This window comes from Juglans regia, chromosome 13 (genome assembly GCF_001411555.2).
Source record: "Juglans regia cultivar Chandler chromosome 13, Walnut 2.0, whole genome shotgun sequence".
Lineage (NCBI taxonomy): Eukaryota > Viridiplantae > Streptophyta > Magnoliopsida > Fagales > Juglandaceae > Juglans > Juglans regia.
Window position 1 is genome coordinate 3,838,080 of NC_049913.1, and position 20,900 is coordinate 3,858,979.

Consider the following 20,900-nt stretch of genomic DNA (forward strand, 5'->3'; position numbering starts at 1 on the left):
TTTTACCCTACCCACCCAATTCCCTCTCCCCCACTCCATTCCCTCTCTCGGCTCACTGTCTCACCCAGTCCCGCCATGCACCACATGCAGTGTCACTGCCCACCACCATCGACTTCTCCTTACGCCGGCAACGTCCAACCACCTTCAAACCTCCACGGAAGCCCCACGCGTAGTGCCCCCACGCAAAACCCGAAATGGATTCTCCTACACGGTTTGCCTCTGCTACCGCCGTTGTCGTCAGCCTCTAGCCCCACCGTCGAGCACCACCGAGCCCCTTGACCTCCCCCTAGCCCCATCGAGCATGGCAGCTCTCACCGCCTCTTTCTCGAAATGGGTTTTCCCCATAGAGGTTCTGCCCCTTACAGAGCCGTACGCCGCCACACACGGTTCCAAACGCCGGGTGGGGGTGGGGGAGAGGATACCGACGCCGGGTGGAGGTGAGGATGCCGTGAGCAGGTAGTGGGGGTGGGGGGAGAGGATGGGCGAGGTGCGGGGACGGGGACGGGGGGCTTGAGCAAGACGGGGTAGAGAGAGAGAAATGAAATATGTGAATGATGGAAGTGGGTTTTGTTGTGGGGGTGTTTTTGGTCATTTTACTTAGTGACACGTAGGGTGTGATCCGGATTACACAAAACAGGGACTGCTCTGAATATTATTTCATATTGAAATGGGTAGTGATAGAGTTACTATCTTTTTATTAGCTATTTATTACTTATATATTTATTTTTTTGTCATTTTCTTTTAAGTATTTTGTTAACATTCTTAATCATTAAAAAAATTAAATACAAAAAGAGTAGTAAATGGATAGTAGGAGGTAGTAACCTTATCATTTTCCTATTGAAAATAATAACTCACTATCCAAACAGCTGAGACCTCGTTTATTTTTACAATTGAGATTAAAATTGAAAGTTGAATAAAATATTGTTAGAATATATTTTTTTAATATTATTTTTGTTTTAGAATTTGAAAAGGTTGAGATGGTTTTAGATTAGTTTAATAAAATATTATTATAATATTATTTTTAATATTATTATTATTTTGAAATTTTAAAAAATTGAATTGTTTATTATATTTTGTGTATAAATTTAGAAAAATTGTAATGATGAGATGAGTTGAGATAGATTTCGAATCCAAACGAAATCATAATGATTAGATGAGATGATAATAGTTATGAAAATAAAAAAGGCACAAAGAAATTTCCCTTAAGCAATATAATTTCACGGTGTGAATAGCATTTTTTCTAATCAGTTTAATCAAAAAAATTGATACATGCCTTTTTTTTTTATGTAATATACATGCCCTTTTAAGCATGTGAAAACACGTGATTTTTAATCATATTCAAAAATATTTATAGTTTGTATCCATGCTGAAAATATTTACTTATTATATTCATTCTGAATAGGCACGTGTCAAGTTTATAAGAAAAGTATTATAATCATAAAAAAATTTTATAAAAATAAATTCATAAATTAACATAATTTTATGCGATTGCGTATATATTTACTTTATGATTAAAATAGTTTTATAATATGACATACTATATTAAATCATGTACACTTATGAGTTTATTTTTATAAAATATATTTGTAGTTAAAATACTTCTTATTTATAAATTATGTTAGAGAAAATTCCTCAAATTTGGTTGGAGGATAGTTCTCATAAATCAAATTTCTTAATTAGGAATATGATTAGGAAGCCAAAACAAAAGCTATAAATGCCTTGGAATCACTTCTCAATGATTCTTAGCTTTGTTAAGAGGAGACACAACTCAAGAAGAAAAAGAAAGCAAAACAAGGGACTACAACGAATCCTTCGTGTAGTCCCCCAAAAGCAAAAGCCATCCTTTTCTCTCTCCAGCCCTTCGTACAACTTGCTTATAAATACCAACGTACTTTTTCTCGTAAACACACCCTTGATCAAAAACGCAAGTAGAGACTGGCAATCCTCCTTTGGATCGTAAACAATGTCTCTGGTGATCGGCGGGTCTCGTTTCACAGCAAATGGAATCCGAAGGGCAAGAACCTTCCATTACTTCTGGTGTCAAAATTGCCGACATATTGTGAGGATTCCCTCCACAAACCTATACGAAATATGTCCCCAATGCTTCCATGAGTTATATCTTCAGCTGGAGGTGTCAATGCATAGGCTTGTCACTGATTCCAGGGACCCAGAACCCTCCCCTGCGACTCGCCTACTTGACCCATCTACGAGGCGTCGTCCAAATACTGGTTTTGATCGGAGATTTGAATGGTTATCAGAAGTTGAAGATGAGCCGGTTCAGCAAGCTTGGATTACCCTTGAATTCGTCCGACCGCCTCGTCCTCCAAGACCCATTTCGCCAGTAGAAAATGTGTTTGCCCGGGACAATAACGTTAGCGATGCCATGTCTGGGGACGCGCTATTGGAGTTCACTGAAGGGATGGTTTGGCAGAATGACCGGCCAGGACCTCCTCCCACCGCCGCTTCAGCCATTGAAGCCTTGCCAAGGGTGAAACTCACGCAAAAGCATTTGGACAACGACCCGAGTTGCCCGGTATGCAAGGAAGAGTTTGATCTTGGTGGAGAAGTCAGATTGATGCCGTGCAAGCATTTCTATCACTCTGATTGCATTGTCCCTTGGTTGTGCATCCACAACACTTGCCCTGTTTGCCGCTATGAGCTGCAAGACGATTCCAACAGCGATCTTGAAGACACAGATGATGAAGATTTTCGCTTTGAAGACGTGCCAGATTGGTTGAACTGGTTATGGAGTCGGCTGTTCTCTCTGTGGCCTTTCCGTATAGTGTTGGATTTGACACATCGCTACCTTGATTTCGAAGATGCTAGCTCAGCCTCTCATGATGGGCGTAAGATTGCAATCAACTCCCAGTATTTTCTTTGCTGAACTCCAGCGTTGGTGTCACAAAGCTGTGAACTTTTTGCAGGTAGCTCCTGGTGGCGCTCCTGGCTCATTCTATAGGCTTGTGTTTATATCACCGCCGATGCTAAAAACGGTTTGTGTGAGGCTCTACAATTTACAATTATGTTGCTTTTAAGACAGGTAAAAATATTAACTTTGGTAATGATTAACAAGATATAACAAAGGAAAAGACGATGAAGCTTGGCAGGTAAACGTTCTGTTCTTTAACTAAATCATCCTAATGATTTCATTTTCCCAATATTTCTAACATAATTTATTCGATTTTTGGAAACTGATCGATCTATACCAGTGATGTAGGACGTCAAAACTGTTTCATTTAAACAATTTTCGCACGTTCATTATGTTAAAATGTCATTTATTATTGTTTCTCGATCTTGACATCATGTTATCTGCAATCTATTTAACACCTTTTTTCCCCTCCCTCTGACCATGTTGCAGTTTCTGATTTTCATGAAGGTAATTTTAGCTTTGAGACCTTCATTAGCTTGATGGATTTAGTTTCAGGAACGGTCGTGTGCCTAATTGGATAATAAACTATCGTGGATTCAATATCGAGTGGAATTGTAGAGCCTAACCTCTTGTGATGGGAGCAGAAGTATAGCTTATAACATGTGGCAATCTTTATTTATACAATTAATGGGATTTTCAATTATTTTATTCACTATTATTATTCAAAAAATAATGATACAAAGTACAAACTCATTTATATTTATAATAAAACAAAATAAGAGAAAGTCATCTATATGAAAAATTGCCATTAATGTATTCATTATTGCTGTTTAATCTTGATTGTTTAATCATTTACACTCCAAACTGACGCAGGCAGTAGTTTTGGAGTATGGAGTGAGAGAGTGGGGAATGGTGGGTTCAACTCTGCCTTGCTCTTTCTATTCAATGTCTTGGTTTTTTTCCCCACCTTTTTGCCTTTAGGCCTAGTTTGGGTACTGAGTATGATATTCTGACATTACCTCACTATTATTTATTATTTTTTACATACATTTCCCTACTACTCACTACTATTCAATATTTATTTATTAATTTGTTATTACTATTAACAGAATACTTCAGAATGTCTCACTTGTGCTTGATTCAGGTTGGAGCAGTTGCTGTGTTTATCACTAGGCATAGACAACTGGTTGGAGGTGGCAAAGAAGTTCTACTTCTGTGGTTATTGTTTTGACTTTTCAATATGGTATGTTTCTCACTTCCCTAAGTTTCCTTACCAATCTCAAATTTTGCAATGTTGTCCTGATATGAAAAGATAGGAAAATTCTATACACCATACTATCATTCTATTTTTATCCCACTAAATAAGATGTGATATATCTATAACCATTAAATGATCATTTATTGCATATTTTTTTATCATCTAATGGTGATGAATATACCACATACTACTTAGTATGATCAAAATATGATGAGAGAGTAGTGTATAACATTACTCGAAAAGATACGAGGCAATCAAACTGTGATTCAGTTCAAACATTCCATTTCTTCTAAAGCCTGTCAAAATTCTCTCCAAATGAGCGAGGGACCCTGTCCTAGTCGTACTGAATCTGCATGTGGTTCTTTGTTTCCATGCATTTTGGTTGATTATTTAGGGCATGGACGCCCCCCACCCCCCTACTCTTTCTTCTGCCTTTAACTACTAGTACTACTTTCTGATACAGGGTTTACAACTTCAGTTAAGAGGCTTGCTTGGCAGTTGGCGGAGCTGCTACGCCTTGGCTTCTTAGACCTGCAGCGTGCATGGAAGCTGGATGTGTCAATGTCAAGGGATGGACAAGGCGGCAATGTTCTGAGATAATATACGAAATCTGGCTTGTTGGTGGACATGAAAATGACTTTTTGACGTGCAATTTTTGCTCTCACAACAATCACTCGCTCTTGCAAGAGGACATATCGTCAACTTGTACGTGCGGACAAAACTGACATCTTCGCACATCCTTTCCCAGTGGGGCATTACATCTTGAAAATGGCTTATGTGATCAGCAATCCAAAACTCGACTGCTTCTCAGTTGCTGGTAAAAACCTTGCTCCACCCTCTCAAGGAACACACTTTTTACATAATTTCCCTCTTTTTACTTTACATTTATTTTCTTTATTTAATCCTTTTCTAGTAATTAAACGAAAAAAGAATCAGGCAACCTAAATATCTGAAATCAAAATGGTGTATTCGTGTAAAAGTGTCCCCCTGCATTTTTTATGAGTATATATAACACCTGTTTATGACAATTGTGCATTACATTGTTTGCTTTTTTGCAGATGCTCAAAAGGAACCATCATATCTTACACTTCAATGGATACAGGTATCGATGGTTCTTTCTTAAATCTATCAGAAAGTAGTACTAGCCGAGAGATTCTCCAGATAAGGCCATTTGGCCCCTTTTTTTTCATTTTTTTTATACCCTTTAACATTTAAAAAAAATTACATAATTAAAAAAATATTTCCTTAATCAATAAGTAAAAGAAATATATATCGAGAAAATGTCTGAAGACCACCTATCGGTGGCCCAAGCATTTTCCCGTTCAAATCTGCAAACCTTTTTTTTTTTCACTAACTATTCATGATATCGCTGGGGGGGTCTTTCCCTTCGGGAAGAATATCCCAGGGTTTCTTGCAACATCAGAAACGTAGAAATCCTGTAAGAGGCCTGCCATCTTTCCTGGCTTTGACCTGGCAGTGCTACTCTTTTATATATGTGTGCTCCTCGGACGCAAATCTGTGAACTGTTCATAGGGTAGGACATCATTAAGCTGTTGTGTTCGTATGCTTGGAAACTATCTTTTAAGGCGTATCGTTAAAATTAAGTATCATCCAACCAACAAAAGAGATGAAAGATCAAGAGTCCAGAAAACCCCAATAACGAGATCTTCTGATAGGAAATAACAGCTGCCAAAGCTGTTTGTAGTTTGTACACACATCGTGAAGTATAACTTGCAAAATAATGGACCTTAAAAACAATTAAAAAAAAAACACATGCATCCAAGAAAAAAAAAATTTTGTTGATAGGTAAACTGATCAGTAAAGACAATCTACAATAACTGTGATTGAAGATTCATTAGCATATTACATCTAATAGATGCTGGATGTAGTTAAAATAGTAAGTATAATTAACATCCAAGAAAAAAATTTAAAACTGATCAGTAAAGGCAATCTACAATAACTGTGATTGAAAATTCATTAGCATATTACATCTAAGAGATGCTGGATGTAGTTTTTGATAGAAAAAGAAATAATAACTTTCTATCAAATTAGCTCTAATCCGTTTTCTCATAAAGTATCTAATATCACTATTTTAATTTTTTTTTTGGGGGGGGGGGTTGTTGGGGGACATAGAAATAAGGTAAAGATATGCAAGCATCAATTCAAGAACTATCCCTGGTAACAGCAGAAAAGAAAATCTCAAGACATGGCAGATGTAACTCACATGAAGGCGATGGTGCAAGTGATGGAGAAACCAAGCCTTCTACCCTTGCCTTGTCCTGGCCTGGACTGGGAGCATATGATACTTTGGGTTTAGGTGACAGAACTGGAGGCAACTTGAAAGTGGGACCCATATGAGGGGAGTTTGGAGTAGCCACTGCAGGTGAGAAGGCAGGAGGAACAGCTGGGTCATCGGGAGAAGCCAGTGAGGGGCTTGGAGAATTTGTGAAGCCACGATATAGACAGGGATGAGGAGGATGTGCAGGTGAGTGGTGCTTAATGTTAGGCGAGGATGTTGGAGAGGTATGCGAAGAGAGAGCAGGATATGGTGAAATTGATGGATAATCACCTAGTTCTGGAGATGGAGATGGAGATGGAGATGGAGCTGGAGAAGGACTAGGAGGGGTGACATTGAGAGTACCCTTTAGATAAGAAGATAAACTGATGCTTTTAACTTTACCAAAAACTGTGTTATTAAGACCAAGATTTTTTGCTGGAGAGCCAGTGATAATTTCAGCCAACTGCTTCAATCTCTGTGGCAAAAGACTCCCGAGATCTGACATGACTGAAGCCTGAACTGTCACTGGGGGGGCTATTGTGGAGCCAACCTTGTTTGTTATCTGGATATACAAAGTCTGCATGGAAACAAATGGTCATTACCAAAACAGATGCTTACATAAGGGTATCAGACTATCAGTGGGATCCCAGCATGTCAGACTACCTAGTTCAACTGAAACTGAATATTAATATCTATTGCCCTGTATGCGGTGTGATGGATATGAGTCCATGATTTGGTACTCGGTTCACACATCTGGAACCAAGGACGATTTTAGTACTATTATAATGTAGCTACCTGAAACATGTAAACTTTTCTTTGTTAAGTTACCTGAAGCATGTAAACTATCCTATGATCCTCAGTTCCAAGAAGAGAAATTAGTCACAAATCTTCTTAAATGACAACTACCTAGATGCAGCTGGCTTCCTTAACCAAATGTTTCAGGGTTTTGCCATTACTTCCATTGAATTGTAAGGCCTCGTTTAGTTACACATATGAGATAAAGATGAAATGAGATAAAAGTTGAAAATTGAATAAAATATTGTTAGAATCTACTTTTTTAATATTATTTTTGTTTTGAGATTTGAAAATGTTGAATTGTTTTTTATATTTTGTGTAAAATTTTGAAAAAATTGTAATGATTAAAACAGGCCTAAGAGATTCTTGCATAGGGATCACATATGTCGTAATAGAAGGTTAAACAATTTGATTAGATGGGGATCTAATGTTGAAATTGGCGGAGACTTTCCCAAAGTGACAACCATCAATACCCAAGGTTAAATCTGCAAGAAGTTACATGAGCAAGTGTTATACCTCATGAGACCTCAGATACAATCCCATCTTCAACTGATCCTTCAACTCGATGAAGTTTTCCAGTATATCGGATATTGAATTATTTAGAGTAAAATTAAATAGAATCTGGGGGGTCTGCCAAATTGAAGCAGATTGCACTGGGATTAACGTTAAGCCCCCTGGAAACTTCAGAATCTCAAACATAGTTGCCTTCCCAAAAATGGAAGATGTCAATGTCAGATTGGATTGCTGAAGGAACAGATCAATTACAGATGATCTCAGCACACTTAGGGACACTGGTGTAATAGGAACATTAATTGGATCCGAAAGTACACCAAACACCACATCAGTCCAGTTAGAAGCACCAGATTGGTTCATGGATAAGATGACCACCTGTTGAAAGGAATTAGGTGAAGTTAATTTTAAAGTTCCATTACAAGTGGTCAACTGAAAGCAGAAGCATGAAGCAATACCTTCATGCCAGGGACACCTATTTCCCCATAGATATCATACTCTAATCTTCCAATGTGTGGAACAAGATGCGAAACTGGCCTATCCAGTCTGAAATATGCCTGGACTGTGGCTGGAAAAGAGAGAAAAAAATATATATAAAAACATAAAAGCATCATATTAAATCCAACATCCTACTTACACAAGTCTATAAATGAATTCATATCCTCACAGAGGTTATTATAGTAAAATGTGAAATCTATAAAGTAAGATGCGAATTGAGTTGAATTTATAAATAGATTTGATTTTTTTTTTTTTTTTTTAAATAAATTGAAGCTATGTGCAGTACTGGGAAAGATTCGCCCATGGTGGAAGGGCATCTATACTACCTAAATTAAATTAACCCTCTTTGCCTTTCATTATCTAGTGCATTAGTTTGGCTCAATTACTCTGCTTGTGGAAAGGGTTGCCCGAGCATGAATACTGCATTCATTTCACAGGCAATTTCCATATCAGCTGTTCACCATAAAGTCTCAAAAGGAAATGACAACATAACAAAAATCACAATCATGAATAAAATTCAATAAAAATAAATAAAAAAATAAAAACAGAGAGGGAGAGCATCATTAAAGAATGAATCTGTGATGGCCATATTCGAAAAAAAAAGGAGGGGGGGGGGGGTGTTGCTCTGTGCTGGCAATACAAAACAAAATAATGCCAAAGGCCAGAGCCATACCTTCAAGAGAACAAACCCAAAAAATAGAAAAATCGAGGACGTATTTTTCACAGGAAATTATATAGAAAAGGGCTTCAAAATCTTAAATACAAGTACCCATCCTAAAGGTTAGGGACCCGGAGATAACTATACAAGGTCTCCATCCCCTCAAAATATCAGAGAAACCTCATTACCAAATAAGAAGTGACAATAATCGATATTAATGCACAACAGAGCGGAAAACACACATTGGATGAAAACAATGGCAGCAAACTACACACCCATGAAAACGTCAGGAAAACAAATTAGAAGTTAACCTACCAAACATTGAAATACTAAAAACATCAGACCACCGACAGTAGAAAACCAGGTAAAATACCACATACCCCGTCAGCTTATAATAAAAGATAAACCTAAGTACACAACAACAATCTAGGATACCCAATACCCTTTTTCTCAAAGCATCACGAGACCCTGACTACACGAAAAAAACAAAATAAGATTATCCACTTGTTTAAAAATCCAAACAACGTATGGAAGAACAGGGATAAGATACCGCTGAGCTTAATTTCATCTTTTGCCTCAAAACCAAACTTTGTTGAATGACAGGGAAGAATCCAGAAGACCCCAGAAACCAAAACTGATAAGGTCAGAATCAAAACAAAGAAGCACTTGAAACTGAACGCCTTTACAACTCCGTTGAGAGCCACCGAACATCCATCACAGAAAAGCCCCGAAGAATCTCGATTGTTGTCAGCCTCGGGATTCTGCTGCCGAAACAGGTTTTGCAGCTCACTTTTCCCCATCCGCAGGGCATCTGGAACCTTCCTCTGTCCCCTCTCTTTCTCAATCTCTATCTTTCTCACTCCCTCTCTCTCTCTGTGTCTAAGTTGGAGACGAAGAAGGTGAGAGACAAGTGTTCATATGGTGGCCATTTCCGCGTTGTCATTTAGTAGTAGTAATACAAAACAGTGTCTCCCCAGAGCTGTGCTACCATGTGGTCGCCGCTCTCTTGCACTCTAGCATGGCATCTCCCTCAAATCAGACGAATTTTGTCACTTTACACATCTTGCACTGACCATAAACATAAATAATTTTTAATATTAACAAATAATAAAAATTATAGCCAAAAGATGATGAATTATTTTTTAAAATTAATAGTAAGTTTTAAATAGATAAATTTTATATAAAAAAAATAGATTTCACTAATAAAAATAAATATATTTTTATATTTTTTAAGATAAAATTTATACTAGATTTACCTATTTTAAAAAAATTATTTCTCATTTTTTAATTATTATTATTATTATTTTCACAAACATGGCATCCATGCAAGCATGCTTTATAAAAACTGATCTAAAATTCATACCGTACGTTGTTCTCACGCTGATGGGACAGAAATTGAGATGAGCTTACGATAGCTCCTGAACTAGACTCCTCACTCTCTCTATTTGCTGTTTTTTAAGGCTACCGAACGTTGAGGAGAAGCAAAGGTGACAAAAAAAGGAAGCAGCGCTTATGAGCATAAAGAGAAGGCATCTATCTAATCTTAGATGGATAAAGCGAACCCAAAAAAAATAAAATATAATATTTCCACCACTTGAGTGTTGACATCAAAATGAGCCTATTTTGAAGGTTACTACTACTTTTCTTTCCCTATTTCCCAACCTTCTGGTTCCTTGTGGGTTTTCCTCGGAAGTTGACGAACGGGTGTCGTGCACGTGGAATTTTATTATTATTATATTTTGGGTTCTACTCAATGTAGTGACGGATGAATCGAGGAGGAAGTGGACCAATGAGTGAAGTACATGTGGACCGACAATCGGTGGATAGTTTTGTAATATCTATTCAGGCTAATCATCTGTATAATTTATGCTGGAACATTAGGGAAAGGAAGTATTGGACAACGGTCTTAACTTCGGTGACATCTTATTGGACAAAGGTCCTTTTTTTTTCTTGTCTCTTGTGGGATGTGTTCGAATTTTCATTGATGGGGACAACTTTTTTTTTTTTTTTTAATTTCTTTGAGTGGCTTGTTTTCCACTTCCTCTTGATCTTGACGTGTTAGAATCTGTTTTTGATTGGGGGATGGAAAAGTCATACCGTTAATTGGCTGTTTTTTTTTTTAAAAAAAAAGGTTGCGACATGATAAAATATTATTATTAGTACGTTAAGATTGTTTTATTTATATAATTTACTGATTAAAAAAAAAGCATATTAATAAGTGTCAAGATGGGATATGCATTGGCTTATTCCCCATCTTGTTTCCCATTTATTTCAACAGCCAACAAAAGGTCGTGTTAGTTAATGAGTTTGGTTAGACATTTTTTATATGAGTCTAAAGGGTAAGCTCTAGAGAGATTAGGTTCGTTTGGATAGTGAAATGAGATGATATAATTTTATAAGAGTTGAATAAAATATTATTTTTTAATATTATTATTATTTTAAAATTTGAAAAAAAAATGAATTGTTTATTATATTTTGTGTGAGAATTTAAAAAAATTATAATGATGAAATGAGGTGAGATAATTTTTATATCCAATCAAAATCCAAAATATATATATATATATATATATTTTCGTGACTATACTCTTGTATAGCCTCGAAGTCTTTTGGTAAGAGTCTAGATGAATAGTATAAAGTGAGATTGATGCGAGAAAATCAAAATTGCTCTCTCAAGACGAAGTGGTCATTTAATAGGACATGCACGTCTTATTTTGCTTGTTTTTCTTTTTCTCAACAAATTACATGATTTAAAGATAAAGGAATTGAAATGACATAGACTAAGACCAAAAGTCACGCCTTGAATATTATAGAGAAAGAGAGAAAAAATAGAAGGTTAGCTAAAGAAATCTTGGTTTGGTTCAACACCAAGAGAATTCAAGGCAGCTGACCTAACTACCAAGATTATTAAGTAATTGCCAATTGGAAACCATTTTTCATGGTGGTTGAATAGCTGAGCTATGCTTGTTCTAATTTCGCAATGCAAGCAACCACATATATAAATATATATATATATATATTTATATATTAGCAAGTTTTGCACAATAAGCTTTGCAATTCATGCATATCTTGGTCTTTCTACTTCTAATATACATCAGAGATTCAGATGCTTGAATTTGAAGATTTTTTAGAGTAAACAATCAACGACAAGTAGTTGGGTATCAAGAGTTCTGTGTGGTTTCGAAAGGCCGAAGCTGGGCTAGAGATTCAGGCCCAAATATATAGAGACTAGAGTGACCATGCTTCTTTGAATTGCATTGCTATTTTAGATATTTAGAATATTTTAATATATTATTAACAATTCGTCTACGTACAGGCAGAACGGCGTATCCATTGTACACCAAAGGATGACATGGCAGGGGTAGCTATGTACTTATACAAAAAAAAAAAAAAGACATAGAAGAGGGAAAAGACTAGTCTCCCCCAGACCGAACCATCCCTCCCTCCCCGAAATCAAACAGTGCGATAGCTTTGGCCTCCCCAAATCTCTTCCTCAACAAATCCCTTCCTCTGCACACGACGGCGAGATTGATGTGAAGTATAGCACAGTGTACTCTGCGACAGTCTTCTCTTGGTTGAAAAAAGAGAAATATAGAGTTATCATTGCACAACCGAAGAATCAACCGATGACGACGAATTCCTCTGCAAGTGACGGTCTCCTTTGCCCACGACGGTATTCTCTTCGGTTGATTCTTTTCTTCAATTTGTTTAGTCATATTCCTTGTTTGGTTGCTGAGAAATTGTGGCAAAGCAAATGAAGAAAAATTGTATTTTTTTTTATATTTGTGGAAAATAAGAAGAATGGCGTGGAGGGAGGGGAGGAGTTGTCTTCATTGTACCTTCTCTCTGGTCTGTGTATTACCATTTCGTGGAAATAGGAAGATCGTGAAACATTAGAGACTATAATATTTTGATCTCTCTGCATTTTCTAGTTACCAAATCATATGTTGATTTCTGCTGTATTTGAAGCATTTCATTGCAATTTTATTGGGATGATGATTTTATGAGAAGTTTTCCCATTGCAATTTCACAATGTGACCTCTTCGGTACGTTATTGGGATGATGATTTGAAGTTTTTTCAAATAATAGAGGATGTCCATGTGACCTGTCAATGTGCTTAGCTTATCTACCAATTAAAGGAACAGAATATTGTAGGTTGCTAAATAAATATCTTTGATTCTCCAACTCTCTAATCTTATCTACCAATTAAAGAAATAGAATACTTATCATATTTGAAATCTAATAAGTTTACCAAAACATAAAATAATTATAAAAAAAGGCTATTTTGAGATATAAGTTGATGAGAGGGAGGTTGGTTCCATATGTGGGCTCCTTTCATTATATCTTGTCTACAAGATGTCTCTATTATCTTGTTGGCTGTAATAGTCTTTGTTGGAACTCTCCACCAGCTCTTAATCCTCTTGTTTTTTTCTGGAATGTATCAAGAGCTTTCTAAAGCTTACATATGTTGTGGATGTATATAAAACTGATCTATTTTTGCTTTGTTGCAAAGTTTTGGTAATATTTAAAGTTTTACTAGATAATTATCTATTGTTATAATATTGGTAAATATTATGTAGATGGAGAAAGGGAAATAGCACGCATCTCCTATCACACCTCCTATCACAGATCCAACAACAAATCCATCAAATCAGATGATACCAAGACTGGTCTTTTATACATATTTGTCAACACCTCCTAGCATAGATCCATCTATCAATCTAGCAACTTAGGTATTATGAATATTAATTCGACACCATAGTTATATTAATGTCTATATTTATTACTACATCTTTGGTTAATTGTCATTATTGATCTATATGTTAGGTGATACCAATGCCTTTTTATCTGGATTTCTCAAACTATATGCATGAGGGCCATGCACCAATGCCACGTGCTTGGTTGCCACCATTCTTACCTCGTCCTAATGCCAACCCATCTCCATGGACTTGTCAGGTGATGAGTTGAATTTTTAAGTAGCATGTGTATTTTTCAAAATACTTAAATTGATTCAAAATATTATTGTAAATTGAATATAAATATTTTGTTGGGATTTCAGTCATCAGCCCCCTCTCCGATAGCGTTGAACACTACAAGCTCAAACCATGTGGAAGAAATTCAAGAGCCTACACCTGACTCGAGGGATATTGAAAATTTGTCTATGCCCTCTTAATCCAAAAATTACAACGTGCCCGAGACACAAATTACAGTGCATACTTGGGGGTGCGATATCATTGAGGAGTTAAAATTGGGGATGGTGTTTAACTCTGAAGAACAGTTAATTTCTTACTATAAAAGCTATGTAAAACAATGCGGGTTTGAGATAATGACACAAATGAGTCATAGGTTTGAGGATGGGAGGCTCAGATATATCACATTGGGTTGTGCTCATGGTGGGAAGGCACGTAATAGGACTACAAATGTCATTCGACCACGTTCGACATCAAAGACAGGCTGTAATGCAGGTTAAATGCTACATTTTTTGAAGGGGTGTTGAAACTCTTTCTCATTCCTTAACAACTCAATTTCTATCTTCATAAGATCCTGTTCTCTTTCCTCATTGCGATTTGCCCATTTGAAATAGTTGTAGTGTGGTAATCCCTGATTATAAATAAATAAACGTAAAATATTAAACTTTTGTAGAAACCAAAATGCACGTCAAAGTTAAGAAAAAAAAACTTAAAAATTTACCTCTGTTTTGTAGTTTGGACATCCAAAAAATGATCGGTCCGGATTTCTCGACGTATTCGATGTTCTAAGTTTTGCGGGCTTCCCACAGGTGCACATTGGGTTGTTTGCCAAAGTCTATGAAGAAGCTGACGATGACATCCTAAATGAAGAAGCGGGCTTCAACAAACATGTTCCCAACAAACTTTGAGTATTACTTTGCATAGTACCAAAACTTTGCAAATTACAAAAACTTTACAAAACTTTGAATATTAGCTCAGTTCTATATTACAAAAACTTTACAAATTATCAAAACTTTGCAACAAAGTAAAAATAGCTCAGTTCTATATACATCCAATGATGAGGTCTCCAAATAGCCTCTTAATCTGCGATGGGGATGGTTATGAACCAGCTAACCCAATGATGAGGTCTCCAAACAGCCTCTTAATGAGTCTAATTAAAATGCTAAAAATTCCAAAATTCATCCACTCACGGTCCAAAGTCTGGATGGTACTTTAGCTGAAGAAAGTCAGCCTGATAGGAAGCAACCTGCTCTAGCTAGGTATTTACTTGTCTCTTTCTCAAAACTTGAAAATATTCAATTTTACATCACACTTTGCTAAGTTGGTTCCCATTCAGCTGAAACACTAAGTTAGTTTGGAGTTATTAGTTTATTTTTATTTCTTTATTTTAGCTTTTGAGTATTTATTGTTTCTCTGGTTCTAATTGAACAAAATGTTTGAAGTTGTTTGTAGAAACTGAATTGAGAAAACTTTATCAAGTTCCTTTGAATTCTCTAAGGAGTTCTAGCAAGACTTAAGTTAGCTCAGTGTTTGTTTCATACTAAGTTACCAAAACTTAGTTAGTATTGTGAACTGAGAAAATCCTTGTATGTTTCAAACTCATTTTCTAGTTATAACTAATCCACTGGAATCAGAGAACATAGAGTTGTGGTGCTGGATGTGCCAAATGTCTAACACTAAGGTGTCATTGTACATGGATCTTTACGCACGGATGTGTAGACACAGCTATGAAAAAGTGATATATGTGGATATATGAATGTTCTCCTTACAACTTTGTCTTATAGAAGTAACATAAAATTACTAGAAAATTCTTGAGTCCCAAAATCAATGCACATGAATGTTCTATACTTTTTTGGTACTTTCCTTGATTTTGTCTTAAGATGAGACAGAGTAGCAAATTCTTGTACAGACAAACTGAAATCTTAATACTAAAATTACTAGGAAAGAATTTCAAATGCTCTATCCTTAAGCATGCTCAACAAACCAAAAACAAGAATTCATAATGAATATAAAATGCTCAACAAACCAACCAGTCTGCCTTCGGTACATTTTTTTTTCATATATTTTTCTCCCGAAATTTATTACCTTCGAGTTTTGAATTTAGGTTTCGGTTGCTTGATTCTTACCCTTTTTTATGATAAAGATGGTAAAAACCTAAATTCAAAACCTAACTACAAAAAACCACAAAATCAAAATATATAAATATATACACAACACAAAATTAATCAATTGCATTTATCTGTTACACACAAACAGAGAGAGAGATAGAGAGAGAGAGAGAGAGAGAGAGAGAGAGAGAGAGAACCGGTGGCCGTAGCTGTGTTGGCAGGGAAGAGGCGCAATGAAGGCACGCCGAGAAGATTAGGGCTTGGACCAAAATTTGAGGGTTAAACTAGATAAGAAATTAGGCACGAGAAATGAGAGCTTTTGATGGCTTGAACAGAAGCAGATTGCGTGTGCTTTAGGGCAAAATACATAGAAGAGAGAAGCGGGCTCCAACCAGAGGAGAGAAGCATCGAACCAAAGAAAAAGAGGGGCTTGTCTCATTCGATTGTTCAAAATTGTGCATTTTGCCAATTGTTTTGATTTAACTTCAAATCCCACCCAACCAAATGAAGTCAGCTGTGAAACTTGTATGACTCCCAAACGGTTCGTTTCATTAAAACTATTTAATGTCAACACTTAGATGCGCATAACCGCTTGCCTTTAGACTTTTCCTATTATTAAATAATAGTAAAATAATTTGAATTAAAATATTTTATTAAATTTTAGAAAACGAGAAATAAAAATATTATAAAATTAAAATAATTTAAAATTTAAAATTTTAAAAAATAGTATCTTTTTTGTGTTAAAAATAAAAAGATATTTTTGGAGAATGTAAGTGGCTATTACGTTGTTTTTCACTTCGGAGAAAAAAAAAAAGAGAGAGAAAAAGAAGAGTTTTGCCATTCATAATTTTCATACACTACAAATCATATTTTTTTGTTTTCTAAATTAATTGAATTCTATTCATAATCTAAGGCTTCGTTTGGTTTCTAAACCCATCTCAACTCATCTCAATTCATCATTACAACTTTTTTAAATCCCAATACAAAATATAATAAATAATTCAACTTTTTCAAATCCCAAAATAATGATAATATTAAAAAATAATATTCTAACAATATTTTATCATCTCAATTCAACTCAACTCAACTCACTTCAACATCCAAACACTACCTAAGGCTTCGTTTGGTTCCTCAAATACTCTCAATTCCAGGGTTTTAAATTTCGTACCGTACCTGTCGGTACGGTCGAAATTTTTCGTTTTGGCCGTCCGGCCGGTATAGGTACTATATCTGTCCCGTATCGGCTAAAATACCGGCCATACCAGATTAAATTTCGGCCTGTATCGGCCTATATTTCGGCCGGTACCGGCCGATATTTAGGCCTGGGTTTTTTTTTTTTTTCGTTTTTTCAAACTACGAACTTATTTTTTAACCCCTAATTCAGACTAGACTATTTATAATTTATATATATATGTATTTATATATAATTTATTTATATATAGACTATTATTTTAGAATATAATTTATATATATATATAATTTATTTATATATCGATTATCCCGAAATGTTATCCCGAAATGCTATCCCGAAATGGTACCGGTACCGAAATATTTCGTTCCAGTGCCTTGACCGGTACGACGTCCGGTACGGTATTCAAAACATTGCTCAATTCATCTCAACTCATCATTACAACTTTTTCAAATCTCAACATAAAATATAATAAATAATTCAATTTTTTTAAATCTTAAAATAATAATAATATTAAAAAATAATATTCTAACAATATTTTATCATCTCAACTCAACTCACTTCAATATCCAAACACAACTTAAAAGGAGACGCCGAGAATTATAACAGAATTTTTAAAAATTGAAAGGGCGGTCAGGGGCTCTGTTTAAACGGTCAGAAAGTTCAAAAAGTTTTGAAAATGAAGCGGGGCCACCTTGCTGCGTGGAATGGGATGGAAGGGTTTCATAAAAAAAAGGGTCGATCTTCTTCCTACTTTTTATTAGTTTTTAAAATTTGAAATTAACCCCCAAAGGCCGGGCCCAAAACCCTCCCAAATCCAAACCCTGTATGTATTATGTATGTATATAAGCGCGCTCCTTATCACTCGCGCACTCTCTCTCTCCCTCTCTCTCTCCATGCGTTCTTGTTCTTCGAAGGTATTCCTCGAAGCCCACCTGCTATTCTGTCCATCTTTTCCATAATTTTGCTCGCAAGATGGCTTTTGTCTTTTTTTCTTCTTTTCAGTTTTACTCGTGTGTGTCATCTGCATAACTGGGTACCTCCATTGCAGCATTTGTATTTGGTTACTTGCACTGAATTCCATCTGGGTTCTTGCTAAAATGCTTTCTTTCCATCTGGGGGCCTCAATATTCAAGCAAAACAAATTTCCGCGCGGGTTTATCGTAATATTCCCATTTTTTTTTCTCATTCTGGGTTCTCAGATTGTTTTGATCTGCCTTTTTAAAAAAAAAAGATTGGTTTGATTTGCGTTTTTGTCAGCTATAGATCTGATTTACCTTTTTTTAAAAATTTTTTATTTTCAATAGATATCTAGCATTCGATTGTTATCCTTGTGGTCTCACTGCACTTACATTTGATCCGTTTGGTTGCCAAGAGTATGGAAGAAGTGGAAAGAAGTGAAAATATGATTTAGAGCCTTACTTATTTTTATAAAATTGGCTTTGACAGGATTAAGTTGCCACTATAACTAGTGCAGATAGTGAAGCTTTAGCTCTGTTGAGTTCCCAACATCGACAAGTCTGAAGTTAATTTAATTTTTCGTTTCATATTATCTCGGTATTCTTAGAACGAATAGCATAATAAAAAGCTACCCTCAAATCCAACTTAAGATGCTTCTACGACAGATAGAGCTTACGTCTTTTTAATTTATATCATCTTGATCAATGTTGTTGCGTTTTGAAACTTTAAAAACGATTCTACAATCTTCATATTTGTGGCCTTGTCTGCACTGGTTTGTTATCTTAAACAATTTTGGAAATCAACATTTTGCCTGTTTGATTTCTGTTCTCAGAGAATGGACTCTCTCCCTGATGCCATTCTTCAGCATATATTGTCGCACATCAACAATGCTAGGGATGTGGTAGCCTGCAACTCTGTTTCTAAGAGGTGGAAAGACTCGATGCCTTATATTCATAGCCTTTACTTCCCTCGAAACTCTTTTGACAATCATACTGGTTCGGGAAATCCTGACATCATTGTGTGGAAGATGCTATCATCAATTGTTCAACTAGAGGAGCTTGTCGTGTATAGCCCATTTTCTGGAGCAGGCCTTTCTTCGTGGCTTTCACTGATAGGTCCATCCCTCCAGCGTCTTGAGCTCCGAATGGATAACCTTGCCGAACTTCAGACCTGTAATGAGAACCCCTCAAAACTGAGTTGCATCAGTGCTGCCATGAATTTGGAATCACTAAAACTTTGGGGTGTGTTAATGACCCAATCCCCCAAGTGGAATGTCTTCCAAAACCTATGGAACCTTGAAATTGTTGGGGCGAGAATGGAGGATTCTGCATTATCGGCTGCACTTGATGCATGTCCTAATCTGACCAACTTGTTGCTACTTGGTTGTGAAGGGGTTAGATCGGTTTTAATTGACTTGCCTCATTTGCAGCAGTGCAAGCTGGATTTTTATGGCTTGGGTAACTGCTCTCTTTCTCTCACATCCCCCAAAATCGAATTCCTTGAAGTTCAAGGTTGTAGTTGGATCAGGGTTCATGAGACAAACTACTTGAAGAATCTTTCAATTGCAAATAATGCAGGTAATTGGTTGACACAAGTTTTCAATTTGGATTACACCCTGTTTTTCCTTTCATTTTTAGCGAATTAATGCCCAAGGATCTGAGTCATAACTTTCAACGATTTTTTTGTTCTGGTAAATTCCTTTAGGGAGAGTCTACTTGGTGGACTTTGGGAAACTTGAGGCTCTTGAGTTCTTGTCCATCAGGGGAGTCCAGTGGTGTTGGGATGCAGTAAGTAATATGCTAAAATGGGCAAGCGAGGTGAAGCATCTCTACATGAAGGTCGAATTCACTGGGGATTTTGAGCCCCTTCAACCCTTTCCGGAGATTGACTTGGTTGAGTTTTTTAATAATCACCCAAAATTGCAAAAGTTCGATGCCCATGGTGCCATGTTTGCTGCTCTCTGCCAGAAGAACAGCCTAAAACACGTGAGTTGATAATTTAATTTAGCTGTTATTTATGATAAGGGTGAGTTTTTAAGCTTCATAATTTAATTGGGATTTGCAGGTGGACTCGGGATTTGTAATTCCATGTCTGGAAGAGGTGGTGATCACAGTGCGATCACCACTAAATGCTGAACAGAAAATGAGCACTCTTGAGTCCTTGTTGAAGTATGGGAAGAATTTGAAGGCACTGGTAATAAAGATTTTGCAGATGAAGAGCAGTCATAGCAGCGCAGATGATTTCTTTGATGAGATTTGCAGGTTTAGATACATGAACCGCCATATAGTTCGAATGGAATGAAGTTAATAGGGGGCCAATTCGTCTCTAATTAATGCATTTAATCTGAATGACTATAATCTTATCCTCTGATTACAGCTTGACTTCTGATCTAATTATAACTGTGATCATTCTTTAATGATTATATTCATAACATGCTCTGTTTTACCTCCTGCTTCTGGCTTCTGGTTTTGTTGTTTGTCATCCTCTGAATCATGGGAGCATACTGCATTGCATGCAAACGGTCTTGTACAGGGAATGAAGCTGGCTCTTTTTGTCCATATTTCTGTATTTTGGTGATTAATGATGATAACTAGGTTATTAGAGAGAGTTATAAACAACCTCAAACAGATTTTTGGGATAATAACCTTTTGCATACGTTATTGATGAAATGAGACTCCTTAAATAAACACTTCCAACCATATTAATAAACGGTCTCACCTGAGCTGCTAGTGCTGTTGCCTATCTGTCTGTAAATTTCATCCAGGGATGGATGTTTTGGGTAGTTGGTTTTGCGAGGCGAGACGATGGTG

At 36.3% G+C, this 20,900-nt stretch overlaps 3 protein-coding genes across 6 annotated transcripts; 2 read left to right on the forward strand and 1 right to left on the reverse strand.

Moving 5' to 3' along the window:
- The first annotated feature begins 1,927 nt into the window (after positions 1-1,927).
- LOC109007041 (E3 ubiquitin-protein ligase RING1-like) lies at positions 1,928-6,342 on the forward strand. Of its 3 annotated transcripts, XM_035684742.1 has the most exons (7): positions 1,928-2,846; positions 2,925-3,107; positions 3,359-3,515; positions 3,743-3,781; positions 4,014-4,112; positions 4,591-4,944; positions 5,186-5,229. In XM_035684742.1, exons 1-2 carry the CDS (start codon positions 1,964-1,966, stop codon positions 2,957-2,959), a joined length of 918 nt encoding a protein of 305 aa, XP_035540635.1. In that variant the 5' UTR covers positions 1,928-1,963; the 3' UTR covers positions 2,960-3,107; positions 3,359-3,515; positions 3,743-3,781; positions 4,014-4,112; positions 4,591-4,944; positions 5,186-5,229. The 3 variants fall into 3 exon arrangements, 2 of the variants coding, with proteins under 2 accessions (XP_035540635.1, XP_035540634.1); XM_035684741.1 differs by having other exon boundaries at positions 2,925-3,515; XR_004798055.1 differs by lacking the exons at positions 1,928-2,846; positions 2,925-3,107; positions 3,359-3,515 and adding an exon at positions 6,261-6,342 and having other exon boundaries at positions 3,641-3,781.
- Positions 5,096-9,910, reverse strand: LOC109007039. Its single transcript, XM_018986535.2, has 5 exons — positions 9,417-9,910; positions 8,169-8,278; positions 7,717-8,088; positions 6,352-6,982; positions 5,096-5,650 (listed from the first exon to the last, which is right to left on the reverse strand). The coding sequence occupies exons 1-5, from the start codon at positions 9,664-9,666 to the stop codon at positions 5,607-5,609; spliced, it is 1,407 nt and encodes a 468-aa protein (XP_018842080.2). The 5' UTR covers positions 9,667-9,910; the 3' UTR covers positions 5,096-5,606.
- A 7,972-nt stretch (positions 9,911-17,882) lies between these two features.
- LOC109007040 (F-box protein At1g10780-like) lies at positions 17,883-20,628 on the forward strand. 2 transcript variants are annotated; one of them, XM_018986537.2, is made up of 4 exons: positions 17,883-18,047; positions 18,923-19,667; positions 19,795-20,075; positions 20,155-20,628. In XM_018986537.2, the coding sequence occupies exons 1-4, from the start codon at positions 17,970-17,972 to the stop codon at positions 20,389-20,391; spliced, it is 1,341 nt and encodes a 446-aa protein (XP_018842082.2). In that variant the 5' UTR covers positions 17,883-17,969; the 3' UTR covers positions 20,392-20,628. The 2 variants fall into 2 exon arrangements, with proteins under 2 accessions (XP_018842082.2, XP_018842081.1); XM_018986536.2 differs by lacking the exon at positions 17,883-18,047 and adding an exon at positions 18,068-18,293.
- Positions 20,629-20,900: the final 272 nt, after the last annotated feature.